General features: G+C 37.2%; 1 protein-coding gene across 1 annotated transcript; it reads right to left on the bottom strand.

The window, feature by feature from the left end:
* Positions 1-646: 646 nt before the first annotated feature.
* On the bottom strand, positions 647-20517 carry LOC105060437 (UPF0603 protein At1g54780, chloroplastic). Its single transcript, XM_010944130.4, has 3 exons — positions 20031-20517; positions 18636-18828; positions 647-988 (listed from the first exon to the last, which is right to left on the bottom strand). The coding sequence occupies exons 1-3, from the start codon at positions 20451-20453 to the stop codon at positions 741-743; spliced, it is 864 nt and encodes a 287-aa protein (XP_010942432.1). The 5' UTR covers positions 20454-20517; the 3' UTR covers positions 647-740.
* Between the last annotated feature and the right edge of the window lie 275 nt (positions 20518-20792).

The following is a 20792-nucleotide window of genomic DNA, read 5'->3' on the forward strand; positions in this document are numbered from 1 at the left end:
CACTCAAATATTATTTACTGCTATTTTCAAATCGTATTATTACATTAATATAGATGTACAGAGATTCTTGTTAGGTTGTAAAGCTCATATCTCTGCTTTTTTTTTTTTTTTCAGAGTTACAAGATACTTATATTTGGCTATAGTTGGGATCACGATTGAAAGAATTGAATAGATAGAGCATCATCAATATAAGTTGGATGATTTAGTTTAGTAAATTGAACAAGTTTTGTTATTTATTAATATATAATATTTTATTATAAATTGAGATCATTATTGTTCATGAAAATTTGAGATTTTAACAAATTTTAAAGCCTTGCATATTTTTACAATCTTATCCTAGGGACTGTGTGGCTATGTCGGTTGGCTGATTCGGATGCTAAGTTCGGAGCATGATAGAGATCACCGCAGATCCACATGTAAGGGTGAATGTAAGGGTGAATATCATATTCTTAGGGTAGCATTCTCACACCCCTCAATCCAGATAAGCTTTCAACCAATTGATTTTCAAGATTTTGTAGATATAAAGTTTTAATCGAATTTATTATTTCAAAGCAAAATACAAATTTCTAGGTGCCATTCAACCAACAATCCTGGTATCCTTATGCTTCTTGCATGCATACAAACCCCAGAAGGAAGAAAGCACGTATAAACAAGATTCAGGATTCTGTGTGATTACATATATTCTAATGGATAATTTCTTTACATTAGAATTTCAACAATTATTGCTGTACAGAAATAACCTACTTCTTCGAGACATAGGCATAGTATTGTGCCATGGGAACCACAAAAGCAATCACCAGTAAGCCTCCAACTACAAGGCTAAATTGTCCCCGTTTCTCTTCAGTCTCTTCCCTGGTCTTGAAGTTGGATTCACGCTTGTTATCTTTGAACTTAGGTCCTCCAGGATCTGGCAGCCCATCAATGGCAGCAACTAGGCGTTTGGCAGTACTAAGCATAGCTTCATTGTACTTCTCATCTGTAGCTAGCACTGCAAGCACAAAGGAGAAAAACTTAACGAGAACTTTAATCGTGAGAAGAGACATGTCAGTTAGTAACTCATTGTACTTTTCCATCAAGTTATTCCACTGTCTATTTTCGGTTTTAAAGCATGGAACTACTGAATGATTGATTTTCTATCAAGATATATGCAATGGAGCTATTACATGCGAGACAATTTGCTTGATGAACATGACTAATAGCTATCATGGATATGGCATGAACTTAATTCCTGAGAGAAATAGAGAACAAAATCACATTTCAAAAACTGAAGCTTACAACTAAGTGTTTGCATAAATGGCAACATTGGCTGGTAACAGCTTAGAAGTTCGATATCATGACGTCTCAGAGTACGAGTATTGATAAGATGCCATATGAATGGTTTGTACTTCAAAATCATGGACAGCAAAATAATTAAAAGTTAAGATGTGTTCATGTTCGTTGCGATACTTGTTTCATCAACTTGTTTCCACTAATTATTCTGTTTTAACCAAGCAGCAGAAAAATAGACTTTCCATCCACAGAAAAATAATAAGGGATATTACAAACATAGACAATATGCTTGACAACCATAGCTAATAGCTACTATTGCTGGAGAATGGAGTCATATTTCAGAAATTATGTTTTACATCCTTAGCATTGGCTGTGATGCTTTACATTCTCTATTAATATGGAGTCATATGATAGAGAACATAGCATTGAAGATTTGGCCTGTGCAACTTCTCAAAATTGGTGTAATGATTTAGAACCATGCATATAAGAACATTAAATGTCTAAAAGTATATGCACAAATGAATAAAGGCTATCTCTGTCTGCACCAGATCTTTCTGAAAAGTGTAGCATCTTTGTCAGTTACACCAGATCTTTCTCAAAAGTGTAGCATCTTTGTCAGTTACACTAGGTATTGCCTCAAGCAAATAAATTCTGAATTAGCAAAAGTTCATGCAAGCTGAATATGATAAGAAGATATTGAACAATATTCTCATGTGGAGAGTGGAATCCAACAATACTAATACTGCTTTTCCGTCATTATATTTAAGTGTGTCTATGACTTTTTTCTTGAGAGAATGGGAGATTACGCAGGGCCTAAACAAATTAATTAAGTGTATGAAAGATAAAGATAGGAAACAAAGCAGAAAGAAACCAAAGTAACAATAAAGAAAGAATATAAGGAGAAAGCAGAGGAATTCAGACAATAATTTTCTAGAAGAATTGGATGGTAATGTCAAAGAAGAGATACCACACATTTACCATTTGACATCCAGGATTTATAGTAATATAGGAATTTTACTTAACATCTTAAGATGAATAAGCGTCCAAGTTTGCACTGGGGTGTTGGACATGCTGTGTGAGATATAACATAGAAAAGCTTACGGTGGCACTAGTTAATTTCTTTTCAGGCATGGAGGGTATGATGATGAAGGGAGATGCTATTCATATCATTCATCAGTCTAAGTAAATGAAGCTTATCAAACAAAGGGTCCAATAATTTTACATGACTGATGGTCTGGTCTCGTGCTCTAAATTAGCAGTTTTTTCATGGTTGGACAGCTTGCAAGAATGTACCAAAATAAATGCTATTATTTACAGCCCTTGCAATACTAGATCAAATGATAAAGGTTTTATTAGGGCAGGATGATTTTTCTTTAAAGATGTCATGTACTATGAGCAATCCTTCATATTATTTATCTTGAGTAATGATTTTTATATAATGTTGGAGTATCTATTTCGTGGCTTCTGGTGTGTAATTCTAGAGTATGATGGAAAGTGAAGAAAATATTGCATCTAAGAGCATACAAAGGCATGGAGGTATACCAGGTTTGATGCATCAGCTGTAAGCCTGTGGCCAAGAAAATTTCAAGTTGCAGATTCGTAGAGGTCAACTTTCAGGATAAAAATGAAAGAGAAGAATTAAGATTGCTAATACATTTCATAGGGGAATGTGGAGTCCGAGACCTTGTTTCCATTGATCTAAATGGAAGATTTGCACCTCAGATATAGTTTCCAGTGACATCAAGATACAGCCCCCAACTTCCTTTAGAGCAAAGTTCGCGGACTCGGTACCAGAACCCATGCCATTTGCCGATCGATACGGTACCATACCAGACCATACTGTACTGGATATAAAAAAATAAAAAAAATCCCACCCAGTAGCACAAAAAAAAAAAAGAAAAAGAAAACTGGGCCGAACCGACTCCGAACCGTACCGAACCATCCGATATCAGGCGGTTCGAACCGATATCATACCGAACCAATTGGTTCAATTTGATTCAGGCCATTTTTCGAAAATCCGGCCTGAACCGGATCAGTTCTCTACCGATACGGTACGGAATGTATGGGTCGGTTCAGGTCGGTACAGAATAGCATGCTTTAAAGAACTCAAATGAGAGCTCGAAAGGATAGAACAAAAGCAAAAAAACATTTATAGAGGGTCTAATCTGGTAAATGTCCATTGCCTTCTAATGGCGTACAATAGATGGATCACTACACCATAATACCCCTATCACGAAAACTATAGCAGAGTGCCAATATGCCTTCCGCATAAAAACTACTCCTATAAAGCACATACGACATAAGTTTATGATGTACCACTGAAAAGGTAGGATTTAGACATAAGGCTGTATTCTCTCTCTGTTGTGCAACCATCGGAATTGTTGACCATATTTTCTATAAGGCCCTTTCATCAAGACTGTTTGAAGAGGAATCTCGAGGAATTTAGGATTTACATGATTGTTGCCTAGTTTTAAGTCTCTTGAGTGCTTTTGGAGATCTCAATATGAACCGGCAAATGAGATATCAATGTGGGACCAGGTGGTCTTAGCGTCTCTTCGATCTGCTAAATTGAAAGGAACACTTGAATGTTTACTGCAAATATAGGAAGGTAGGTGACCATACAAGTGCTGCCATTCGATTGTTCTCTTCATGGGAAGTAAACCAAAAGCATGCATCTAGTTCTGTACTTGTCTTGTTGTATCATTGTTGATAGGTGCTTTACCCACCACTTGTTTTGTTCTTCTCATTATCTCAAATTCTCAATGAAGTAGTTGGATCTTGCCTTCTTTCTTTGGTTTTTTTTGGTAAGTGTTAAAGTTATCAGAATCTTGTCTATTATAGAATCTTGGATAGCATGGCTGCTACATATCGCTTGCAGAATTTTAACATATCAGCCCATTATAGAATCTTATATATCGCAGTTGCTAGATATTGCTTGCAGAATCTTGGCATATGAAGCCATTATAGAATCTTTGATATTGTGGCTGCTACATATTACATACCGAATCTTGGCATATCAGCCCATATCAACCTCCAACGATCATTGGATCCGGTTGTCATATTTATATTTAGTATATGTATCAAATCATGAGATTTTACTATTGTATTATACTATATAAGGTCTCTTTCTCATAATCGTGAGATTGTATTGTTGTATTCTACCATACAAGGTTTTCTGAACCAGTACCGGATGCCATTCCAATCGTCGGCTGGTATGGTACGGTACCGACGTACAGTATGGCAGGCGTGCCAGTCAAACCGGCATGCCAATTTTTTTTTAAGGAGTATTTAATGATTTTTTTATTTTTGAAAATTTTTGATTAATAAAACTATTCTTTGATCCCAAATTGTATTTTTAGGAAAAATGAGTATCCAAAAAAAATGCCACTTTTTTATGAAGTAACAAATAATTCAAAGAAGAGGTCAGATGTTTAGATTGACAGTCCTGACAAGTTGGCAGCCTTTTTTCTCTTTCCATTTTATTAAGTATATCTATGATTTTGCAATTCTTTGATCACTTTTTAACTAGCAATATTTGAACTATAACTAGCGATATCCGAACTACAAAGTCTGAGGTACTTCCATAATTCTGGTGCTTGTATTCAAACAAATGTTTGTATCACTAAAAAAACTTAGTGTCATTGTGTAGATCTTCCATAGATCTACAATATATATTAAAATCAAACAAAAAAAATAAAATTTTCACATAGTTTTCCCTTGTTTTTCCATTTTTCATGAATTTAAAAAAAAAAGAGAGGAGGGAAGGTGAAGAATGGGAGCTAGGATCGAATACATACCTCTAATCAAGCTTGATCGCACATTTTCCGATGGTTCTTGAAATGGAAAAGGGACGAAAGATGCCTCCGCTATGTCGAAATAATAGAGAGGAAGCCCTCTCAGGCCTTCCCCCCATTAAAACAGCTGAACCGGTCGATTCGGTCCGAAATAGGGCCGAATCGCCTGATTCGGGTTCGAAGCAGGCGGTTCACTATTTTTTTTATTTTTTTTCTATGCCGATTTTCACGACTGAATCGGGCCGTTTGGCCATTGGTTCGGTTCAGAATGCCCCAAACCGGGCTGCTCGGGACAATTCCGAAAGCCATGCTATGATACTTAATCCCTAAAGTCAAAGGGCTCAACTTGTATATAAGGCATACTAGTGCCATGAATGTGATAAGAAAATTCAAATCTCTTTTCCAATCCAAATTTTTCAAGGTATCAGAGCAGGTTTTTCCTTGATCAATCAACCCCTCTTTCTTATTCTCCTATCATCCTCTTAGTATTTATTTTCTTTGGTCCTTTATTCTCCATCTAACCATCTTGGCCTCTTCTACTGTTATTTCTGATCCAAGTGTTGATGTAACGTCTCCATTCTTTCTCCATCACTCAGATAATCCAGGCATGATCATGGTCTTTCAAGTCCTTACTGGTGATAGTTATCCTTTATGGAGGCATGCCATGAAGATAGCTCTCTTGGCCAAAAATAAAATTGGCTTTATTGATGGTTCGCTTAAGAAGCCTGACAAAAGTTCAGCAATGCTTGATGCATAGTAGCGTTGCAACACGATAGTGCTTTCTTGAATTTAGAATGTAGTCCATAAAGGTCTTGTGAGTAGCATAGTCTATTTTGAAACTGCGAATGAGGCATGGAAAGATCTGGAGTGCTTTTCTCATAGTAAGGCTACTCAAATTTATCACATCAAGCGAGACATCTTAATGCATGTTCAAGATCAATCTTCTGTTGCTTCTTATTTTACCACACTCAAAACATATTGAGACGAAATCAATGATCTATGTCCACTTCCTACTTGCACCTATGGAGCAATGAAAGAGTTGATCGGATCTTCCAAGATGAAAGGGTTTTTCTATTCCTAATGGGTCTCAATGACTCTTTTTCAACGGTTCGGAGCTAGATACTCACCATGGAGCCTTTACCTATAGTAAGTAAAACTTTTTCTCTGATTTTGCAAGAGAAAAAGCAGAAGGCACCATAAGTCAAACCGATGCAAACTCTAGAAAGCATTGCCATGGCTGCTTCACACTTTGATAAGCATGGTTTTGGTCATTCCGATAATCAAGGTCATGGCCGTGGAGGTCGTAGTGCTTGAGGACGGCCATGCTATGATTATTGCAATAATCTTGATCACGCATGTGACACCTGCTATAAACTACATGGCTATCCGAACCGCCATGTTCCCACAAATCATGCTGTCAACAATGAAAGTCCTCTTGGCCCATCAATTATGCCCCAACTCACGCTAGAGTAGTATGCCCAATTGCTATCCATATTGAACACCGATAAGACCACAACTTCGGTTAACATGACAAGTATCCCTTTCAACTCACAATCTGTGACATGGATAATTGACACTGGTGCTTCTGACCATATTGTCTCTGACTCTAATCTTTTTCTATCGCTTAAATCCTTACCAATTTCTCAATCCATGAAATTACCTACTGGAGATATAGTTCAAATAACCCGAGAAGGGATGGTAAAATTATCCCCTTCTCTTGAGTTAAAAGATGTTCTTTGTGTTCCCAGTTTAAATTTAAATTTATTATCCATTAGTAAGTTCACTAAAATACATAATTGCATTGCCATCTTTTTTCCTAACTTCTGTATTTTTCAAGACTGTCAATGAAGAAGTTGATTGGACTGGATAAAGAAAAGGACGTTCTCTACTACTATAAGGGTCCAGTTCCCCTACTATAGCTTATTATACCTAGTTGAATCTTTAGCATAATCGATTGGGTCATCCATCTACTATAAGATTAAAGATTTTAGCTCAAGATATTTCTATTCCTCTTTCTACTTTTTAAAATAAAATGGATTCTTGTACCATCTGTCTTTTAGCTAAATAGACTAGAGTTCCTTTTCCTACAAGTACTTCTGTTACTTCCTCTATTTTTGAACTTATTCATATAGATATTTGGGGAGGTTACTCTATTCCATCTCATACCAGTGCACATTATTTCTTAACAATTATGGATGACTTTTCATGTAGCACATGGATTTTTCTAATGCCGATAAAAAATGAAACATTTTATTTGCTTAAAAAATTTATTGCTTTAGTAAACAATCAAGTTTCTCATAAAATTAAAATGGTTAGGAGTGATAATGGGATGGAATTCATGGACCATCAATTGCAAATTTATCTTGATTCTCTAGAAATTATTTATCAAACATCTTGTGTTGGCACACCATAGGAGAATGGTGTAGTTGAGTACAAACATAGACACCTCCTTGAAGTTACCCGAGCACTATGGTTTCAAGCCAACCTACCTATCCAATTTTGGGGTGTGTATTTTAATGCAACTTATCTTATTAACTGACTTCCCTCACCTATTTTAGATGGTAGATCTCCTCATGAAATGGCTTTTCATAAAAAACACTATTATCACCATTTATGCACCTTAGAATGTCTTTGTTTTTCCCATATTTAAGCTATAAATAAATTTGGACCTTGAGCACGAAAATGTATTTTTGTAGGATACCACTATGGGCAAAAGGGCTATCGTGTGTATGATCTTCTTAAGAAAAAAATATTTACTAGTAAAGATGTCATTTTCCATGAATTAGTTTTTCCATTTGCCAACACACCGTATGTTTCATCTCTCTCACATTGCTGATATTGGTGATGAACTCATTCTCTCTACTACTTCAAGTGATCTTCCATCTTCACCTACTCAACCTTCTTCCACTCCTAATCAGGATTCTTCGAAAAAAACATCTCTTGATCTAGCTCCAAAATGCTCTACAAGAATCCGACGTCCTCCCAATGGCTTCAAGATTTTTAGTGCTCTCAAGTTTCATCCTTTGCTTATCCAGATCAAAATAGCTATGTGACAAGTACTAAATATCCGCTCCAAAATTATCTTTCCTTTGATAAATTCTCTAGCTCTCACTGTGCATTTCTAGCTTCTATTTTCTCTTCTCAAGTACCCAAGTCATTCTCCTCAGCAATGAAACATGCTCATTGGTCTGATGCTATGGCTGATGAAATTAAGGCCTTAGAGCTTACTCACACTTAGTCTATAATGCCACTTCCACCAAACAAACATGCCATTGGAAGCAAATGGATATATAAGATCAAGTACAAATCTGATGCTAGTATTAAACGGTATAAAACAAGGCTTGTTGCTAAAGGCTACACTCAAGCTGAATGCCTAGATTATCATGAAACATTCACTCCTGTTGCCAAATTAGTCATAATTCGTTGTCTCATTGTCGTTGCAACTGCCAAGCATTGGCCTTTATATCAACTTAATGTCCATAATGCCTTCCTCCATGGTGATCTGAATGAGAAAGTTTACATGCAATTGCCACCAGATTTTTCTCCAAAGGGGGAGGAAGGAGAACAATTAGTTTGCAGACTCCGCAAATCCTTATATGGTCTTAAACAAGCTTCCTGTAACTGATTTTCTAAATTCTCCATAGCACTACTGGAGGTTGATTTCACTCAATCAGTTGCTGATTATTCACTCTTTACCCTCAAATCCAAGGGCAGCATCACCATTGTTCTTGTTTATATTGATGATATACTCATTACTAGCAGTGATCCTTCTTCCATTGGTTTCACAAGATCCTATCTTCAAGATCAATTTCGAATCATCTTGGAACACTTAAATATTTCTTGGGTATTGAAGTGCACGACCCAGTAAAAATATTTTTCTCTTTCAACAGAACTATATTTTAGATATTCTTGAAGATGCAGTTGTTCTAGGTGCTAAACTGGCACACACTCTAATGGAACAAAATTTAAAATTATCACATGATGTTGGAGAACCTTTGGATGATCCTGGACCATAAGACATTTGATAGGTTGTTTGATCTATCTCACAATCACACATCCAGATATTAAATTCGCTGTCAATCTTCATAGTCAGTTCATGCAAGCACCACACCAACCCTATATGGATGCTGCTTTTCGAGTCTTACAATACCTTAAATTTTGTTTTGGCTTTGGTATCCTTTTGCCTACCTTAAATAATTTTCATCTCAGTGCCTATTGCGATGCTGATTGGGTAAGTTGTTCCACTATTTGCTATTCTGTCACTAGTTATTATAGCTTTCTTGGTGATAGCCTTATCTCATGGTGCACAAAAAAATAAAGTACCATCTCTTACTCCACTGTTGAGGCTGAATATTGATCAATGGCCTCTAACGCTTGTGAATTAATCTGGCTCAAAACTCTACTCTTTGACTTGGTGATCCACCATCCTCAACCTATGTCTCTCTATTGTGATAATCAAGCTTATTGCTATCAATCTTGTATTCCATTACCGGATAAAACATATCAAAATAGATGTAATGTTGTCCGAGAAAAATTACAATCAAGCACAATCCAGACCAAGTTTCTTTGAAGTGAGAACCAGCATGCCAACATTTTTACCAAGGCTTTGGGTCGTGATCAACTTTTTTACCTAATAGGCAAGTTGGGTGCTACAAATTTACGCACACCAACTCGAGAGGGAGTTTTAAAGTTGTCAAAATCTTGTCTATTATAAAATTTTGGATAGCATGGCTGCTACATATTGCTTGTTGGATTTTAACATATCAGCCCATTATAGAATCTTAGATATATCGTAGCTACTATATATTGCTTGCAGAATCTTGGCATATCAATTCATTATAGAATCTTCGATATTGCAACTGTTATATATTACATACTGAATCTTGGCATATCAGCCCATATCAACCTCCAACGATCATGGGATCCGGTTGTCATATTTATATTTAGTATATGTATCAAATCCTGGGATTTTGCTATTGTATTATACTATATCAGGCCTCTTTCTCATAATCGTGAGATTGTATCGTTGTATTCTACCATACTTGATCCCTAAAGTCAAGGGGCTCAAGCCATCAAGAATTTCATTTCCTGATCTCAATAGGATGTGCTCAGGATATGTTCCTATTTCTTAAAAGAATTTGTGAAATCAATTTCTTCAGTTCCCTAACCCTATTTTAATAACAATTGTTTCTTCAATCTCATTAGAATTTATTTTGCACCCTAATTCTCAAATTACTTTCTTAATTCTGTAATCCTTAGTTTGCCGAAGTCTCTTGACTTCATGAGAAAGTTCTCCATTAAGTCATTTACTTAAAACCCCCTCTTCTTTGTTTTGCATTTGGCATCTAACATCATAACCCAAATCCCTTTAGTTACCATTCTATATGCAACCAAATAATCCATCTATTTCCCAACTATGTTTAGTGTACTCAACAATGTAGGACTAGTCCCATCAAGCTAACAATACTGTCCCCAAAGATCGCTATACCAATACCGATACCTGTACTGGCATCGGGCCGATATGGTACGATATCGGTACCGTACCGTGCCGACACATGGTATGCTCCGACGTACTGATTCAGTACCGATACAATTTTTTTTATTTTGTTTCATTTTTTTTATTTTCAAATTATTAATTCATAATTATAACCCCAAAATTATATTATATTATATATGATTGACATATTTGGATTCAATTTTTGAGTTTGATAGCGGTACATGGAATCTTGATCCAAAATTTCAAATACATATTTATTTACATTATATTACAACTCTATCATCCTAAAATTAAAAAGAAAATATATAAATATACATTAAAATATATCTAAACTTTTAAAGTATAAAACATAAAGAATGATATATTAACATTGAGATCTGCTCTGCATTTAATATCTCGTTAAGTTTCTGTGATGCCCGTAGATATCTGGATCATCGGCATAGTCTGGAGGAATATTAGTCCATCCCTTTAACCAAGAAATACTAAACTCCTAAATATTCATCCCATAAGGCATTCTCTCTGGATTGTAAGACATCTTAGATTTTTCACTCAAACTCTGGCTCTGAGAGGTATCCTCGAGATAATAGTATAGCTATGGAGGAGCCCATCCAAATATACTGATAGCAAAATCTGATCCGTAAGATGCTCTAGGCTGCATAGAATAGTAACCACTGGAAGATGATGCCTCGAATGCACTATATCCATATGAATCATAAGGTAGCTGCAGATAATAGGATCCATAATGCGAGGATGATCCAGATACATCCATAGATCCTACTCCACGTGCATGCTTTGGATTATTCTCACTGATCTGTTTCTTTGTCCTCTCCATCATGTAATATAAGAAGCCCATGTAGAGGTATCTCTCACTATCCACAATGCGAAGCACCTCGTATAATGGCTTAATAGTCTTCACTATCTTCTCAGCCCGCTGCCAGAATGACTGACTCATCATCAAGTTCTCTACATGACTTCCATCAGTGTCGGCCCTCGCAAATCTACTCTCCTACCATTGGCACTGACAAATATCTGACGTAAGATTGCTTTTTTCTGAAGAAGACTATCAAGTACTATGTAGTTGGTAGCAAACCATATGACATCCAGTCTCAAGATTTTTCTCCCAGTATACGTCCACATCGATGAAAGGACTCATGTGTGATTGTAGATGAATCTAGTAATAGTTTGGACAATCTCCACTACCCTACTACACCCTACAAATCTTTCTAATATCCATCAACATAAGATCAATACAATGTGCAGCACATGGGATCCAGTATATCTACGGTTGATGCTCCATCAGCAACTCTCCGACAGCTTTATATTATGACCTATTATCTGTGATGACTTGTACGACATACTGCTCACTCACTGAATCAATCATCTCTTCCATCAAACCAAGGATGTATGCGACATCGTGCATCTTATCTGAAGCATCAATTGATTTGTGAAAAAATATTTTTCTATCACAGTATGTCTAAAAATTGATGATGCTCTGTCTAGTAGGATCGGTCCAACTATCACACATCACTGTCAGTCTGTATGTGGGTCTTATTCTTGTAAGAAGCAATCCATCTCTGCATATCCTCCTTGTTACTGTTAAGAAGCTAACCATAAATATCCTTAGGTCCTGGGGAATCTACACCCTTGCCGGCAGCCTCTATGGCTGAAATGGCAAATTGATAGTAAGGATTGCTTGCTGTATTTACTAGAATATGGTTGAAATAAAATCATGATCCAATAGCTCATCACATATCCTTCTTCTTATTCTTTTTCGCCATAGTGTCAATCCTCTGCTGCTTTGAATCTTTGCTGAAAAAAATATGTGGATCGAAATCATGGATGGTGGCTCCTGCTGGAATGTCTCTAGAGGACCTCCTACTGCCAAAAGCTCCCAACAAAGATGAAATACTGTATCTGCCCCCTCTACCATCAGGCTCTTTGACTGAGGTAGTCCTCTTGAACTCGAATTCTTCCCCCCCAGTCGCTGATCCAGACCTCGATTCATAGTATAATAGTTCAAATCGCTCTCTATATCTGGCTATCTCCTCCTACCGGTACTGATCATCCAAGCTCGTCTGAATGGCAACCTCAATCTGTGCCTCCTCATCATTTAGAGTGAAAGTCTCCTCTAACTTTTTAGAGTAATAGGAAGATGGCTCTGTAGCTTGACGGTCCACCTCTGCCCTTTTCTGCTTTGCCCTCTCCTTCGTTGCTTTTGAATCAGCGAAGTACTTCTTCAACAGCTGTCGGACCTCCTGTGGATATTTTTGACATATGGACACATCAGGATAACCACCAACGAGGTGCTGCTTCAATCTAGTCATCCCTCCTCCCTTGAACTCTGTGTTGCACCATTTGCATTTCCAATAATGCTTAGCCGAGAGCATCTCGCTATGATCCCAACCAATATCACGCTTTGGATCTTTCTTCTTACTCATTTCTACAAGTATAACAAAATATAATAGTTTAATAATTATTAAAAAATATTATATATAAATTTTTAATTTTTCAATAATAATTTTAAAACTCATAAATTCAAAAAAATATGTTATATGCTTCAAATAATATTTTTAAAATAGATAAAATATAGTACTAATTATATATATTTTTTTATTTGATTACATATTTTTATAATTTAAATAATTAAAAAATATTTTTTAATTTCAAAAATTTAAAAAAAATCTAAGGTTAGATTCGAGTAGCTTGAATAATTCTAAACATGATTATGATTTTATAAATTTTTTTAAATTTATATTTTTAATAATTTTTTATGAATAAATATATATATATTTAAAAAATATATAATTAATGAAAATCAATGATTTTAGTGTCATTGTGTAGATCTTTCAAAAATCTATTACATATAATCAAATCATACCAAAATCATAAAATTTTGGCATAATTTTTTCTTATTTTCTTACTTCTTCGTTCTTATCCTTTTTTTAGCCATCAAAATATAAAAATAAAATATTTACTAAAAAAATAATATATTATCTTACTTTTGATCGAAAATTATCGTCTCCTCGAAGAAGTGCTGCAATTTGATAGAATTTTTTCTCTTTTTTTTAATTTTTTTGGGAGCTTTCGATCCTTCGTGTCGTTGAAAGTCCGAGAACATCTCTCGGAAGTTCTGAGAGATCCTCTTGGCTTTCACTGAGAAAAGAAAGTCCGACTGTCAATAATTGACAGCCTAGGTCCCACCACAACACCCACACCCCCCACCCCCCATGTGCTGTCGGTATGGTTCGGTTCGATGCCGAACTATGCCAAATCGAGCCAAAATGGCGAACCATGCCGAACCGCTCGGTTCGGATGGATTTTTCAAAAAATAGGTCCGAACCGGATCGACTGGCCATCGATCCAATTTGATACGCCCGTATCGAGCGGTTCGACCCGATATGGCATTCCATGGCTGTCCCTCTATTATAGCACACTTCATAATGCAGTTGACATGAAAACACAAGTTCCTATTCAGATTGTAACATTTGAGCATTTTTTATTCATAATGAATTATTGGACCTTGAGAGAAATATTGAGACTTGTGTTGTTTAAGCATAAAATGCTTCCAAGTACAAATTGCTCAACTATTTCAAACTTTTAAATAGAAGGGAAGATGTTTCTCATCAAGTCTTGATAGTTGTAGTAATAGTATTCCTAGCCATCATTATTTAGGCTCTTCTTGACAAAAAAATCCTATAATTCACTCAGGCAATCTATTGTCAATCTATATAATGCTTTCTATCAAGGTTTGCCAAACTGGTACTAGAGATCATACTAGTTGGTGACTGGTTCACAAAGTACTGGTATGTACTATACCGACCTAAGGCATTCTGGAACCAAGGGGTGGAAGAGGGAGAAGGGGGGAGGAGGAGAGGGAGGAAGAGAGGGGAGAAAGGGGGAGAGAGGGGCCAAATCTGCCAATATCATCATCATCTTTGGGAGAGATACCAAGACAGAGAGAGAGAGGAAACACAGAGAGAGGGAAAAGCCAATGGAGTCATCATCTTTGGGCAAGACAGAGATGGAGAGAATGAGAGAGAAAGGAAAGAGAGATGGCAAAGTGCATACTTATGGTTATCATTGAAGGTGATGACAAAACCCTAAACCTAACCATAGTCAAATGCAAGAGAGAGGCAGAGAGAGTGATTGGGAGGTGAGCCAACTCAAGGTCGAGTCACAAGGGGAGGTAATGCATTATAAAGGTAGCAAACTGCTCTAACCATCCTGAATGCTTAGTTCTATTGGTTCAGGCCAATTTGAGGCCTGCTCCAAAGTGAAACTATATCTTGACCTGGTTTCCATTCGGAATAGGTCGGTATGCCTCGAATCAGGTGGTTTGGTCAACATAGCTGACCTTGCTTTATGCTTTGTTATTTAAGAGTCATCTTAGGCATAAGTATCATATGTTGCATTAGTCTTACTTTAGTATAAATGTTATAAAGGTGACCTTTAATCATCAAATGCTTGTAACTTCATATTTCTATTATGAACTGCAAGTTTCCAATAAAAGCAATACTACATTTTATGGAATGCCGTATCGGGCTGAACCACCCGGTATGGGGCGTACCGAACCGGACCGACGGCTAGCCGATTTGGTTAGAGCTTATTTTAATAATTATTAAATTATTATATTTTATTATATTTGCAGAAGATGAGTAAGAAGAAAGATCCAAAGCGTGACATTGGTTGGGATCATGGTGAGATGCTCTTGGTTCGACATCATTAAAAATGCAAATGGTGCAACATAAAGTTCAAGAGAGGAGGGATGACTATATTGAAGCAGTACCTGGCTAGTGATTATCATGATGTATCCATATATCAAAAATGCCAACACAAGGTCCGACAATTGATGAAGAGTGCTTCGCTGAATCGAAAGCAGTGAAGGAGAGGGCAAAGTAGAAGAGGATGAAGGTGGATTGTCGAGCTACAGAGCCACCTTCTTATCACTCTAGAGAGTCAGAGGAGACTTCTGCTCTAGATGATAAAGAGGTACAGATTGAGACTGCTATTCAGACGAGCTTGGATGATCAGTATCGATAAGAGGAGATGGCCAGGTATAGAGAGCGATTTGGACCATCATGCTACGAATCGAGATCTGGATCAGCGATTGATGGGGGAGAATCTGAGTTCAGGAGGATTACCTTAGTCAGAGAGTCCGATGGTAGAGGGGGCAGACACAGTATTTCATCTTTGTTTGGAGCTTTTGGCAGTAAGAAGAGGTTCCCCAGAGACATTCTAATAAGAGCCACTATCCATGATTTGGATCCACATGCTTTTCCTAACAAGGATTCAAAGCAGTAGAGGATTGACACTATTATGAAAAAGGATAAGAAGAAAGATATGTGGCGAGCTATTGGATCATGATTTCATTTTAGTCATATTCCAGCAAATGCCGCAAGCAATCCTTACTATCGATTTGTCATTTCAGCCATAGAAACTGTCCGCCCAGGATGTAGATCCCCCAGGATCTAAAGACATCTATGGTCAGCTTCTTGACAGTAACAAGGAGGATATACAGAGATGGATTGCTTCTTATCAGAATAAATGGTCCACATACGGACAAACAGTGATGTGTGATGGTTGGATCGGTCCAACTAGATAGAGCATCATCAATTTTTTGATATACTGTGATGAAAAAAATATTTTTTCACAAATCAATTGATGCTTCAGATAAGATACACGATGCCGCATACATCCTTGGTCTGATGGAGGAGGTGATTGATTCAATAGGTAAGCAGTACGTCATGCAAGTCATCACAGATAATGGACCACAATATAAGGCAGTCGGAGAGTTGCTAATGGAGTGCGACCACAGATATACTGGACCCTATGTGCTGCACATTGCATTGATCTTATGTTGATAGATATTGAAAAGATTTGTAGGGTGTAGCAGGTAGTGGAGATTGTCCAGACTATACTAGATTCATCTACAATCACACATGGATTCTTTCATTGATGCGGATGTATACTGAGGGGAAGATCTTGAGACCAAATGTCACACAGTTTGCTACCAACTACATAGTACTTAATAGTCTTCTTCAAAAAAAAAACAGCCTTACGTCAGATGTTTGTCAATGCCGAGTGGTAGGAGAGTAGATATGCAAGGATCGGCACTGATGAAAATCATGTGGAGAACTTGGTGATGAGTCAGTCATTATAGTAGTGGGCTGAGAAGATATTGAAGACTATTAAGCCATTATACGAGGTGCTTTGCACTTTGAATAGTGAAAGATACACCCAGATGGACTTCTTATATTACATGATGGAGAGGACAAAGAAATAGATCAGTAAGAATGATCCAAAACATGCACGTGGAGTAGGATCCATGGATGTATCTGGATCATCCTCACATCATGGATCCTATTATCCGCAGCCACCTTATGATCCATATGGATATAGTGCATCCGAGGTATCGTTTTTTAGTGGTTACTATCCTATGCAGCCTAGAGCATCTTACGGATCAAATTTTGTTATTGGCATATTTGGATGGGCTCCTTCACAGCCATATCATCATCCTGAGGATACCTCTCAAAGTCAAAGTTTAAGTGAGAGATCTGAGATGTCTTACAATTCAGAGAGGATGCCTTATAGGATGAATATTCAGGAGTACAGTGCTTCTTGGTTAGAGGGATAGACTGATGTTCCTCCAGATTATTCCGATGATCTAGATATCTACGAGCGTCACAGACACTCGACGAGATATTAAATGCAGAGCAGATCTCGAGATTAGTATATCATTCTTTGTGCTTTGTACTTTAAAAGTTTAGATACATTTTAATGCACATTTATATATTTTCTTTTTAATTTTAGGATGATAGAGTTGTAATATAATGTAAATAAATACATATTTGAAATTTTGGATCAAGATTCCTTGTACTACTATCGAATTCAAAAATTGAACCCAAATATATCAATAATATGTAATATAATATAATTTTAGAATTATAATTATGAATTAATAACTTGAAAATCTAAAAAAATTAAAACAAAACAAAAAAAATTATACCGATACGTCGGAGCGTACCATGTGTCAGCACGATACGGTACCAATATCATACCATACCTGCCCAGCGCCGGTATGGGTACCGGTACCGATACAGCGATCCTTGCTACATTTTGTTGAGCCATAATTGGTTGTGGCTTTGGTCCCTAAACTCCTAATGATCTAAGCACTAATAGACATGTAAGTCCTATAAGTCGGCAAATCAAACTATTCCGTGTCTGAACGCTACTCTGCTTCCAAATTCTTTTATCATCTAGATTTTGAAAAAGCACAGCCTTAACCAGAATGGTCTACATTGATATTTGCCAGCAAATATTGAAAGTAACCATAGCACCAAATGCTTCAAATTTCATACTTGATTAGCAATTACAACCTCCTCAATGGGGCAAGCAATGCTTCTCTAGTCTTAATTGTTGGACTTTGATCATCCTATGCACAACTCTCTGAGCTCTTTGTGGATATGAAAATCCTGTTTCGTGATGATGGCGAGATGATTTGTAGGGAGAGGCATTGGGATGCAACATGAAAAGAAACAATGATATGTACCTGTCAAAAAAAGTTTAAATCCTTGTAGAAGGAATCAACCATGCACTGTGCAGTCACTGTGCATATTGGTTTTGGATCTGTAAAGTGTATATACTTTAGACTCTGAGTTCAACTTAAGTTTGTCTTGGTTTCAGTTCAGAGCTGGACAGTAGATGGTGGAGTTAGGCAGTGTAGTGCAATCTGTGAACTCAGATTTGTAAGTGCAAAGAGTTGAGCTTTGCAAGTTTAAGAGTTTAGAAATCACTGTTGCTTCGATCGATAACCATCAAGATTTCACAAGCTGACATGTGAAGGTCTGGGCATCAAACTTAACAGCTGGTTGGATGCATATTTGGGTTTCAGGTCATAAGCAACTTCTTGCACAAAGTCGCACTCCCTCAAAAAATCAGCATCTGATTCATGATCTGGTAGGTTAAAATCATTTGTTTCTTGTGTTCTTTCATATGAAAATGGCCTAGATGTGATGGTTTGTATGGAGTGGCATAAAAGGAAGAATTATTGGATAACAATCAAACAAGTGCCTTGCCTGGAAGGTTCTCTGAAACAATAGCATCCAGAGCAGTATCTCCAACAGCTTGGATGAATGCAGGTCCTCCTGTGATAGCCCCTTCTTTCTGACTGGTAATCAGTATAACTATTCCCTTGTTATTACCTTCTTCAATTGTGGGGTACCATTTCTCCAACACCTGATCAGCATACTCGAAAGCATCTGCCTTGCTCTGCAATCAAATTTACCAATTCATATGAAATTTGTAAGACTAAAAATCTCACTCTCCTTTTGACAAAGAAAAATGGCTTGAAGTGATGGATGACAACAACAGAATTTCAGAAAATGGAAAAAATTGCAAAGCTCACCAATAAATATTTAAGTGAAAGTTTAGAAAGCTAGTATTATTTTCATTGTTTGTCTTTGATTTGTCAGTTAACATTGCTGTATCACAAAGATGTATAAGAGCTGCCCTGAAAAAATGGGGACACATATCCTGATTGTAATGTGATGTTATACTTGGAATGCAGTGGAGATCCCTGCCAACAACATGGGATTCTGACATTGAAGAGTTGAGCAAGTATTGCAGCACATTTCTTCTTTTCCTCATCATAACTTGATAATCAACAATATAGCATTACTTCAAGACATTGGTGATGAAGAAATTATTCAAAAATACAAAATTTCTGTTATTTATGTTTAATAAGATTATCAGCACTCTGATCTGCAGCTCAAGAATTGATGTGTCCAGAGATTAATATTTTGAAAGATCCAGGAAGAGATCATAATGACTAGATAGAATGACTTGAACAGCAGGTGCGATATATTCTAGAGTACCATAAAAGGCATTCAGGAGTAACTAAGCCTAGCTGAGGTACAAGATGGTCTAACACTCGCCCCTACCAATCTGTTTTGCCACCTTAAGCTGGAAAGGCAAGCCACATTTAGAATTCTTTCCCACAGCAAATCTGGGTGCCAACTAGCTGAGCTACAAGCAATTCTACAACCAATTTCGGAGACTACCAGAGAAGGTAAAAAAAAATTGAAAAAATGTTGACAAAAGCTTCAAATTGAGAATGCTTGGGTCAGCAGAAAGCAGCCATCATAGCAATGTTGAACACCAAGTTGATAGGAAATCGGTCCAAAAATTAGTTCATGTCAACTGTCCAAATACCTTCCATCAAGAAATTTTTATTGCTCCCCAAATGTGCAGACCATCAAACAATAGCGCCTGATAATTATTGCCAGGTTACACAGTATCAAGGGTTCCTTCTATATAGGAAAAAAAGATCTATGTGAGAGTAGTCAAAAACAAAAAAGTTCTGTTGTTGCTGGTTGTAAAATATCAAGAGTGAGAATGAAGGGATTCAGGTGCAATACTTCACATACATATAATGAAGACTGTCATTAGTCATGATTAGGATGGATACATACTGTAAGTTTGCGAACCGTGATGAAATTGATATGCAGATTCTTCTTCGACTCCAAATCGGACAGCAGCTGCTTTAGATCAGATTTGGTGACTCGGCTTAGTACACCTGCATCATCAACAACATAAGATTCTGTCGGTGGGCCCCCATTGAGCACATCAAACTCTGACGCAATCGCCGGAGAGTCAAGGGATGGAACCGGGCAGAAGTTGATGGCCAGCGAGAGGGCGGCGGCGGCCAGTCCATGGTGGAGGTGGGAGATCCAGCTCTTGGGGGTGGGAGGTGGAGAAGATGTCTTTCTAAGGCCTGCAGTGATGGACTTGGTGAGTGCCAAAGAAGGTGCTTGGAACTGTTGAGATGGGGGCTTGAAGAGAAGGGGTTTAGGATTGAGAAAGGGAGTGGAGGAGGGAGAGAAGATGGTTTCCATGGAGAGGAGGAAGAAAGGATGAGGAAATTGAGGGGAAGGCGGATAAAAATCAGATAGCAATTTTTGTTCTTTTTCGGATTTCCCCCCTTTCTCTGTTTCTATTGGATTGGATTTGGATTTTGATTGGGTGGTTGGTTTCAAATTGGGATAAGGGGTAACGGTCTTCTAACGGATCTTTTCTGTCTCGTTGATGGTAGGGACGGACTAGGGGTATATTCGTCTTTAAAGTTTTAATTGCACGTGAGATGAGATGTTGATGCTTCATTGGTTTACCCATCCTAGCTCAGCCAGAAGACGAAAATGACCCTGGGCTTTAATTAAATAACGATACCCTCGTCC

Source organism: Elaeis guineensis, chromosome 7 (genome assembly GCF_000442705.2).
Source record: "Elaeis guineensis isolate ETL-2024a chromosome 7, EG11, whole genome shotgun sequence".
Taxonomy (NCBI): domain Eukaryota; kingdom Viridiplantae; phylum Streptophyta; class Magnoliopsida; order Arecales; family Arecaceae; genus Elaeis; species Elaeis guineensis.

What these genes read in the sequence shown, in the direction of transcription:
- LOC105060437 (XM_010944130.4), bottom strand. Translation starts at nt 20,453, where the DNA reads ATGGAAACCATCTTCTCTCCCTCCTCCACTCCCTTTCTCAATCCTAAA. An exon ending in TCACGGTTCGCAAACTTACA is followed by an intron (nt 18,829 to 20,030) that starts GTATGTATCCAT and finishes ATTTGATTGCAG; the next exon opens with AGCAAGGCAGATGCTTTCGA. An exon ending in TGTTTCAGAGAACCTTCCAG is followed by an intron (nt 989 to 18,635) that starts GCAAGGCACTTG and finishes TTGTGCTTGCAG; the next exon opens with TGCTAGCTACAGATGAGAAG.